This window comes from Sus scrofa, unplaced genomic scaffold (genome assembly GCF_000003025.6).
Source record: "Sus scrofa isolate TJ Tabasco breed Duroc unplaced genomic scaffold, Sscrofa11.1 Contig1914, whole genome shotgun sequence".
Taxonomy (NCBI): domain Eukaryota; kingdom Metazoa; phylum Chordata; class Mammalia; order Artiodactyla; family Suidae; genus Sus; species Sus scrofa.
Window position 1 is genome coordinate 3136749 of NW_018084979.1, and position 9823 is coordinate 3146571.

The 9823-nt window shown below is 68.0% G+C and overlaps 1 protein-coding gene across 8 annotated transcripts; it reads left to right on the plus strand.

The window, feature by feature from the left end:
* Positions 1-249: 249 nt before the first annotated feature.
* PLD4 (phospholipase D family member 4) lies at positions 250-7371 on the plus strand. 8 transcript variants are annotated; one of them, XM_003128759.6, is made up of 11 exons: positions 250-401; positions 2117-2206; positions 2504-2703; positions 3231-3414; positions 3578-3698; positions 4173-4300; positions 5048-5248; positions 5868-6007; positions 6128-6293; positions 6363-6459; positions 6910-7371. In XM_003128759.6, exons 1-11 carry the CDS (start codon positions 375-377, stop codon positions 7110-7112), a joined length of 1557 nt encoding a protein of 518 aa, XP_003128807.2. In that variant the 5' UTR covers positions 250-374; the 3' UTR covers positions 7113-7371. The 8 variants fall into 8 exon arrangements, with proteins under 8 accessions (XP_003128807.2, XP_013844725.1, XP_020937165.1 ...); XM_013989271.2 differs by having other exon boundaries at positions 5210-5248; XM_021081506.1 differs by having other exon boundaries at positions 5868-6293.
* The last annotated feature ends 2452 nt before the right edge of the window (positions 7372-9823 follow it).

Here is a 9823-nt window from a genome sequence, read left to right on the forward strand (position 1 = left end):
GGGCCATGAAGCTGCCAGACACCCTTAGGGACTGGGAGCAGAGAGCCTGAGGGACCCTGCTCCTGACGGCTGCCAGCCTGGGAACCTGGTCAGTGTGATGGAGAAAGAGTGGCTCAAGCCCTGGCTCTCTGGGTCTCAGCGGTTTGCACGAATTTAACTCAGACACACAGGCTGGTATCTGGGGGGGGGGGCATTTTCTCTGGAGGTGAAAGTTCTTAGCCCCACCCGGCACTGGCCCATCCAGCTCCGGATGTCTGTCGGGTGTGGAGGGAGGTTCTAGGACCAGGAGGAAGTAGCTAGAAGGGGAAGCGGCTGCAGAGAGAAGGCAGGTGCACAGCCCAGAGGCAGCCTCTGAGCCTGCCGGCAAAGCCAAGATGAATGCCAAGGCAGGACCCCCAGAGGTAAGTGCGGGGGGCCTGATGGGAGGGCCAGGCCAGGGGCCCACTGTCCTGCGGCCTCGTACTGCCAGCAGCCCTAAGCAGAGGGTCACAAAGCCTCCAGCTGGGCCGGCAGACCACCTGTTCCTCTACCAGCTGGGCAACCTGGACCCCCAGAGCCTCAGGGTCTCCCAGCAGGTTGACCACAGGCCCACCGCAGCACCCTGCCCCAGCCCTGGGGGCAGCCGTGCCCCACACCCGGTCGAACAGACAGTCCCGCCCTTCCAGCCTTGACCTCCCACGGCTGCAGGGCCCACGGCTGCCACGCGGGGCTGGGGGACTATGGTCTCCCAGCCCCTCCCAGCTCTGAGATGCCAGCTCTAGTGGGTGGTCCCCTCCTGCAGCTGGCCCCACCCCTGGACACGAAGAGTCCCCAGGGCTGGAGCTGCCTAAGCCCCCCCACCCCAGGTGGCACCCTCCCCAGGCCCATGTGGCTCCCAACAGCTCCGAGGAGGAGGAGACGCTCTGGGGATGGGTGGCCTGACAGGGGCCTCGGACTGGCCCTGAGTCCAGGCGGGGGTTGCGGGGGCAGGGTTGCTGGGCTCCGGCCTTGCTGGCTGCCTGGGGCCCCGAGGGTGCACGGCGGGGAGCCCTATCCAAGGCTGGCCCTGGGCTCCCACCCAGGCCTGCACACCCACGGCCCCTCCTGAGACTCAGTGAGGGGTCCCGGCTGCCGGTTCACTACGGAGGCTTGAGGGGGTGCCCTGGGGTGAAGAGGCCCAGGGGTCCCCTCTGCGGATGGGGGTGGGGAGGCACCCTGACTCCCATCTGGGGGGCTCCCCAGCATGGGGGCACTGGGCCTCAGGGGCTCTGGTTTCCTGTCCCCCCCACCAACGGCTCTGGCTCAGGACAGACACAGCCCCCATACCCTGCGGCCGCGCCTTCCCCACACTGAGGCCGGCCCGCGTGTCCTGCGGGAGGACAGCCCTACAGAGCCTACGGGGCCCATGCTGACGGCCTGGCTCTCCAGGCCCCAGTGTGCCCCACCGCACTGCACCCCTAGGCCCAGAGGCCACTTCCCCACCAAGGCCAGGAGGGAAGCTGCACCCGCCCCCATGGCCTCTCAGAGGCTGGCTGGCCGGGCCAGGCGGGGGGAGCAGGCTGGGCTGAGCCAGGTGCTTTGGGGAGGGGGCCAGCTCGCGTGGGAGGGGCTGCTTTGCAGGACAAGAGGAGTCCTCAGTCCTCCGCTGGCTGCAGAGGGAGGGCCCTGAAAGGGCACCAGGGTTCGGACTCGGCCCCAGCCCCCCAGCAGCAACGCGCTCTGTGCCAGGTCTGCCTGGCTCCCAGGACAGGGGCCCAGCCTGGGCAGGGAAGCAGCTCTTTACAGCCCAGTGTCGAGAGGGCCAAGCCCGAAAGCAGAAATAGCAGCAGACACGTTGAGGTTGTGGCTGAAACGAGGAACTGAGATTCAGACGCCCGCACGCCCACTGAGAGGGAGTCCGAGAGGGAAAACAGTGCTCACATGTGCCCCAGGCACAGATGGGCACACGCGCGCGCACACACACACACACACACACACTACAGACAGGCCAGGGACTTGCCAGCTGTAGGCCGGGTCAGGGGGGGATGCAGCACTGGGTGTTTGGGTCCTCACGGGGTGGCATCCCCAGAGGGCAGCTGCCCAGGCCCTGTGCCAGCCGGGACTGGAGCTGTGGGTGATGCCAGGTCGCCCCGTGCAGGTGCTGAGGCCTCTGCAGAGAACATCGGCAGCCCCTGCGTGGCCCTGTTCCGTGCGGCTCCGAAGCGCAGGGGACCAGGGGGCCGGCACGGTAGGACTGGGGACCGGAGGGAGGGTGCCCAGCAGACCCGTAGGACCTGTGGCCGAACCAGGCACAGGAGACGGGGGCCCCCTGCTCAGTCTCAGAGGGAGCCAGCCAGTTACCACATGGCCTTAGGGTGGGCCCCAGGCCCCCCGATGCCATCCTTGCCCGTGCCAGCCCCACCCTGCCACAGGCCTGGCCCTCCCTGGCATGGGGATAGTCCGTCTTGACACTGGGGTCCAACAGGCCCACCAGGCAGGGCACAGCCACGTTATCTGGGGAGCCCGTGGTGACGTCTTTCTCCAGTTGCAGGTGCTGGGGTGGCTGGCCGGGCTGTGGCTGGGCGCCGTGACTCTCGCCTGCCTCCTGTGGCTGGTGCTCTCTCCTCCCACCCAGGGCCAAGTGCACCCTGACGAAGGGCCCCCCGAGACTTGGGGCCTTGGCTCCAGCCTGGCCTGGGAGGCCCTGGGAGGGGAGGCCCGGCAGCTGCAGAATGACTCCTGCCGGTGAGTGGCTTCTGGGCTCTGCGGGGTGGGGTCTCTGGCCGCTGCCTCTCTTTCCGCTGGCTCTCCCCAGTAGGGTGCACTGCCCTCCGCCACCCCCTCTTGGAAGAGGAGGGGGGTGGGCGGAGGCTGGGGCGGGGAGGATGACCAGGGGTGCTCTTGGCAGCAAACACAGGCTGCCCCCCACGGACCTGGCGAGGTGGTGAGCCCAGGTCCTGCCAAGCTGAGGTGGCAGCAGGGGGCCCGCCATGGGTTCCTGGAATCCCAGCACCTCCCCAGGAAGGAACCCACTGTGCGCACGCGCCTTGAAGGAGAGAGTGCTCAGCTCCCCAGCCAGCCCTTCCCTCTGAAGCAACTCCAGGCCCCCACACCTCCGTCCCTGGCCCGGGCCGCTCTTCGCGGCACCTCCCTGCACCCTGCCCTGCCCTGCCCTGTGTGGCCCCTCCTGCACCCTTGGCCTGGGCTCGGCCGATGGCGACGCGAGGCAGGCTGGTGGCCCCCGCACGCATGCTCGGCCCCTCCCTCTGCAGGCTTGTCCTCGTGGAGAGCATCCCTCAGGACCTGCCGTCTGTGGTGGGCAGTCCGTCCGCCCAGCCCCTGGCCCAGGCCTGGCTGCAGCTGCTGGACGCCGCCCAGGAGAGCATCCACGTGGCCTCCTTCTACTGGTCTCTCACGGGGCCTGACATTGGGGTCAACGACTCGTCCTCACGGCTGGTACGCCTGGCCCCTCCCCTGCTCGGAGGCTGCAGGCCGTCAGGGTGCCGTCTGGCGGTCGGCATGTCTGATGGAGCTGTGGGCAGTCGGGGTGGCCTCCTGGGAGAGGTCTGGGTCCTCCAGGGGGGAGGGGTGGCCCCTCACGGCTGGCCTGCTCTCCCAGGGAGAGGCCCTTCTGCAGAAGCTGCAGGAGCTGCTGGATAGGAACGTCTCCCTGGTGGTGGCCACCAGCGCCCCGACACTGGCCAGGAAGTCCACCGACCTGCAGGTCCTGGCGGCCCGAGGTAGGTGCCTGCGCCATGGGCCCCTGGCCCCCGGGGCGGGGCAGGGGCTGACCTGCCACTGCCCTGGCACAGGGAGAGAGCAGTGGCGCTGCTTGGGGGAGGCCAGGGGCCCAGGGCTGCGAGCACCTTCCAGTGGGCTTCCCCCGGGGCCGGTTCCAAGGAGCCTGACGCGTCCTTTCCCATGGGCAGAGCACAGGGTGGGGTCTCCGGGCCCTGCTGAGCCCAGCTGCTTGGACCTGTGGGCGGAGGCTCAGCCAGGAGCAAGAGGCAGCAGGCACAATCCTCACGGAGCCAGGCTGCCTGGAGGGACCCGGGCAGGTCGATGCCTCAGTTTTCCCACCTGTAAAATGGGGGTGCTGATAACATCCACTGAGAGGGGCTGCTGGGAGGAGATAGGAATGGACCTGACCGCAAAGGGCTGCGAATTGGCTCAGCGCGAGGCTAGCTGACCCGCTGTCCTGCATGCTCGGCCAGGAGCCCAGGTGCGACAGGTGCCCATGGGGAAGTTCACCGGCGGCGTCTTGCACTCCAAATTCTGGGTCGTGGATGGGCGGCACGTCTACGTGGGCAGCGCCAACATGGACTGGCGGTCCCTGACACAGGTGAGTCCCAGACCTGCCTGGAGGGCGCCCTCCCCAAGCCCCCAGGGCTGCACGATGCTGACCGCTCGGACTCAGGCAGAATGTCACGGAAGCACACGGAAGATGCTGGGGCCACCTTATCCAGGGAGCCGCACGGGGCACAAGCCCTTTCAGGAAAAGCGAGGCTTTAAACACATGTGGTCCCCAGTGGTATCAGCGATTGTCACTTGGCAGTGAAGAATGAGTCTTTCTTTCTCCTTTGTGCGTTTATGCGTGGTCCATCCTTTCTGGTACTGTTTTGAATGCTGGAATACAATGTTCAAGAAAAGCAGGGGCCAGAGTTCCCACTGTGGCTGGGCAGGTTAAGAACCTGACATCATAGTGCTGGAGAAGATGCGGGTTTGATCCCTGGCCTTGCTCAGTGGGTTAAGGATCCAGGGTTGCCCCAAACCGCAACATAGGCCAGAGATGTGGCTCAGATCCAGTGTCGCCGTGGCTGCAGCTCAGATTTGTCCCCGAGTTCAGGAACTCCCATAAGCTGCAGGTGCAGCCGAAAAAAGAAAAAGAAAAACAGACCCCACTGGGCACCCCACGGGAAGGCTCCCCCAGCCCAGTACAGGTGCCGTTTACACCGTGGTAAAGAGCACGGATGGGTGAGGCTGCGATGGACCAGCCATCTGGGGGCTGCACCTGCCAGCACCCCTAGCCCCTGGGGCCACACGGCCCCTCCGAGGGGCGCCTCCCACAGCCCCTGCCCGGGTCCCCCAGGTGAAGGAGCTCGGCGCCATCATCTACAACTGCAGCCGCCTGGCCCGGGACCTGGAGAAGACCTTCCAGACCTACTGGGTGTTGGGGGCGCCGAAGGCTGTCCTCCCCAAACCCTGGCCCCGGAACGTCTCCACCCACTTCAACCGCTTCCACCCCTTCCAGGACCACTTTGACGGGGTGCCCACCGCTGCCTACTTCTCGGTAAGACCTGTGGGTGCCCACTGGGAACCCCACCCCACCCTGGGCCCGCCCTGCAGACACCACGGCACCGGCTAGGTCCTCAGGGCAATGACCTGTAGCCAGTGGCGTGGGCCGGGCTGGGGTCGCGGCGTGCGGGGCTGTGCCAGGAGGCGGGCCGAGCGCCAGGAGAGGACGCGTTCATCGGCCTCCACAGGAGACGGGCGGCGGGGGTGGGGACAGGCCCTGGGGGTCTCCAGGCTCACTGTGGGTGGTCAAAGGGCTCTGACGCGGGACCAGAGCGGGTGGGAAGGGGGGCAGTCGGTCAAGCGATTCCGTGACTCTGCGCGGGCCGGGAAGGGAGATGAGGGGCACGCGGTCATGCCCACCAGCTGGTGCCCCCGTGCTGGTCTAAGTGGGGACGCAGGGCTGCCTCCCTGAGTGGGAGCCCAGCTACACAGGCACAGCAGCGGCCCCGAGGCCCTGAGCAGACCCTCCTCCCCCGCCACCTCTCCAGGCAGCCGCTCTGGCTTCCTCCTGGTTCCCAGCGCTGGGGGGTGGGGGCCCTGAGGGGCCCCAGTCCAGGAACAGGTGGCTCAGGGTGGGCCCCGCAGTGCCCTCAGGGACCGCTCTGCCCGCACAGGCCTCGCCGCCCGCACTCTGCCCGGCTGGCCGCACCCGGGACCTGGATGCGCTGCTGGCGGTGATGGGGGGCGCCCGGGAGTTCATCTACGCCTCGGTGATGGAGTATTTCCCCACCTCCCGCTTCCGCCACCCCCCCAGGTGGGTCGGGCGGGAGCCGGACGGGCCTGGAGGGTGGAGGCCCCTCCTGCTGCGGGCAGCGCCTGGCCCGTCTCCTCTCCCGCCAGGACCCCTGAGCACCCCCTCCCCACCCCTCCCCAGATACTGGCCGGCGCTGGACACGGCGCTGCGGGTGGCGGCCGTCGGCAGGGGCGTGCGGGTGCGCCTGCTGGTCAGCTGCTGGCTCAACACGGACCCCAGCATGTTCCCCTACCTGCGCTCCCTGCAGGCCCTCAGCAACCCCGCCGCCAACGTCTCCGTGGACGTGGTGAGGCCCCGCTCCCTGCTGGGTGGGGAAGCAGCCTCGCCCGCCCCGACTCACCCTCTCTGTCCCCAGAAAGTCTTCATCGTGCCAGTGGGGAACCACTCCAACATCCCATTCAGCAGAGTGAACCACAGCAAGTTCATGGTCACGGAGAAGGCGGCCTACATAGGTGAGCAGGGCCAGGGCCCCCGAGCCCTTAGAGGCACCCAGGGAGTGACGGCACACGCAGGCCACACAAGCCTACGGAAGGGGCGGCGTCGGCGGGCCGTGGCTGGGGTGCTGGAGGGGGCTCTGCTCTTCTGTCCAGCCTGGTCCCCTCGGGACCACGCGGAGGGGGACTGTTCAAGGGTCAGGGTCTCCCCAGCAGGCAGCAGCCCCGCTGTCACCGGGCCCACAGGGGAGTCCCCAGATCCCAGGTCCCGGGCACCCAGCTCCCAGGGTGATGTGGGAGTCGTCTCCGTGGAAAGAGCTGGCTGCCCCCCACCACGGAGAGGGGCCACGTGGCCGGGATTGGATGACGGCAGAGTGGCCCATGGGCCCACCTGTCCCCCAAGCTGCGTCTGGGGCCACAGGACTGGGCCGGGTCACCCAGCGTCGCCTTCCGCCCACCTGCCCGCAGGCACGTCCAACTGGTCGGAAGACTACTTCACCAGCACCTCGGGGGTGGGCCTGGTGGTCAGCCAGCGGGCCCCCCACACCCAGCCGGGGGTGGCCACCATGCAGGAGCAGCTGCGGCAACTGTTTGAGCGAGACTGGAGCTCCCGCTATGCTGTAGGCCTAGACGGGCAGGCCCAGGGCCAGGACTGTGTTTGGCAGGGCTGAGGTCCAGCCCTTCTCGGCTGTGGGGCCCCACTGCTCCCGTCAGGCCTCGCTGCCGGGTCCCCAGTCTGCACGCCAAGCAGCTCCATCTGCCAAGCGCTGGTCAGGGGCAGCACTGCCCTGAGCAGGGCAGGTGCAAACTTTTTGCTCTCCAAATCTAGCCCCTTAAACCCCACCTCCTCCAGGGAGCCCTCCAGGATGCCCCTCCCCGACTCCCAGAGAACCACAACTCCTGCCTTTAGAATACGTGTGTGCCTCCCCATCTTGGTGTGAGTCTGTGTGGGGCTGTGCCCGCCCTCTCAGCGCCCGTCTGGAGATCAGCCGTTACCCACCCGCGAGGGGTCTGTGTCCGCGTGGGGCTGGGCGTTTGCCACGGGAGCCTCTGACTCTCCCCAGCGCCCAGTCCTGGGCCCACAGGAACCCGGGGACAGAGCAGACGGCTGGTGCAGCAAGAGGAGGGGGACCCAGGCCTCGGGGGGGGGAGGGGCTGGTGCCTCGTGGGTGGATCAAGGCCTATGAGGGTGGGGCTTATGCCCGAGGTGGGGGGGGGTACCCAGGCCTGTGGGGGAGGGGCTGGTTCTTAAGGGGAGGGGCCCAGGCCTGCGGAGCCCGATGCCCCTGCACCCAGCCCTGGTGTGGAAGGGGGCCAGAGCCCAGAGGACCTGGGTCTGAGCTGGGGGAGCGACAGCAGCTGGTGTGGGGACGGCACGCATCCCCGGCCCTCACCCCTCCTGGGCACGGCCTGGCGGAGGCAGGACTTCAGTCCTGGTCAGAGGACTTGAATCCTGCTCCTCTGGCAGGAGCGCTGGGCCTCCAGTCAGGTGTTTCTGACCTCGGCTTCCGAGCCCAGCGCCCTGGCTGAGGCGCCCAAGGCCACCTTAGGCTAGAGCTGGGTGCTGGCTCAGTGTGAGGAGACCCTGGCCGCAGAGGGAGCGGCCCAAGTGGGCGCCAGGTCCATCCTGGGCCAGTTTCCTGCCCCCACGTCCTCTGGGCCCCTGGGCTGGGCTGGTGCAGGACCCCTTCTACGCAGCGCCCTGGGAGGGTGGTCCCCAGAGCCAGCTGGCTCCCTGCCCAGACCTGTCCCCAAACCCAGCCTGGCTCCCTGCCCAAAACTGCGAGGCCCTGGAGAGGCTGCCATCGGTCCACGCGGGCCTGTGTGGCGTCCAGGGCCTCTGGGACTGGTCTGTGAACTGCCCTCGGCGCTCCCTCCCCCAGGTCCCACCCCCTGACCATGCTGCGGGGCAACGCCCCAGGAGCGGCAGGGCCCCAGGCCGGTCAGCCGCGGTGGGAGGGCTCCACGTGCCGGGCCAGGCTGGGATGACAGGCGGAGAGCCCGCAGCCAGCTCAAGGCCATTTCACACACCTTGGGTCTGGCGGCCACACCTCAGTGGGAAAGCAGACACCCTCACAGGAGACCCAGCCTGATGAGGTTGAGAGCCCTGGTGGCCCCTTCTGGAGTGTGGGCGCCGACCCTGCCTCCTGGAACCCACACCTTGTGTGACCCCTCCCCGGAGGGTGGGCGGCACCTGCCTGGCTTGGAAGAGGTAGGAGGCACAGAGGTGGGGTTGTCCCCGGCTGGTTCGATGAAAGAAGCCCCTAGCTGTCCCGGGGAGAGGCCCCTGCCGCAGGGCCCTGGGAGTGGCCTCCAGCCTCCAGCAAGCGAGAAACAGAGCCTCAGCACCCACCATGTGAGCGGTCAAGGCTGCCAGCAGCCCTGTGGGTTTTAGAAGGGGCTTATTCCCCAGTGAGCCCGGAGATGAGACCACAGCCCCCCGCCCCCCATGCTTTGACCTCAGCCTCGGGGGCCCAGCGGACCTCTGCTTGGACTCCTGACTCACAGAAACCGGGAGCTCATGAATGTGTGTTGATTTAAGCCACTAATCTATGGCGATCTTGTCACACAGCCTAGGTGGCTTACACACAGAGGCCACACGGAAGGCCAGGGGGGCCTGTGCTCTCAGGGGCTCCCCAGGGACTTCCAGCTGCCTGTCTGGCCTCCAGCAGCCGGGCCCCCGTATGTCAGGCCCTGACTCCAGGTGCAGAAGGGACGGAAGCCCGCAGAGCCAGGCAGGCCGCCCTCGCCGGGCTGTCGGGTGCACAGGGCCAGGCAGGGCCCTTGGGCTGTGGGGGGGGTGTGTGTGCAATGCCTCCCTGTCTGAGGGACCAAGTCCCTCTGAGCCTTCCCGCCCCCCTCGCCCTCACGGCCCCCCAGGGGCCTTGTGTCAGCTCACTTTCCAGAGGCTTCCTCATCCCTCACTGGGGGGACCTGCCCAGCCGGCTACAGAGATGAGACCCGCCCACGGCGGGCAGGGAGCCCCGGCTGCTCCTCCCAGCCTCCCAGGCCCTGTGAGGGCAGCTCCACCATGGGGGCCTCGGGAGCGCCTGGCTGCCCCCTGGGCCCATCTCCGGGGCTCACAGCCCGCTCTCCCAGCAGGACAGAGGTGGGCGGGCAGCTGGGAGGAGATCAGACCCTGGAAAGTCGTGGGAACCTCCTCAACCTCGCCTTGGACCTGCCTCCTGGAGGGAGGCTGCTGTGGTGAAGGAAGCTTCCTGCAGGCCCAGGACCCTCTGCTGTGCCGGCTCTGCTCAGCGCTCGTCCCCGCGCTGCCCTCCTGCGGGGGGCGTAGTGTGACCTCAGGGCGAGCCTTCTTTGGGGGGCCTCTCGCAGCTGCTGGCTGAGGAGGCAAGAGATCGCCCTCTCCCAGAGCCGCCCT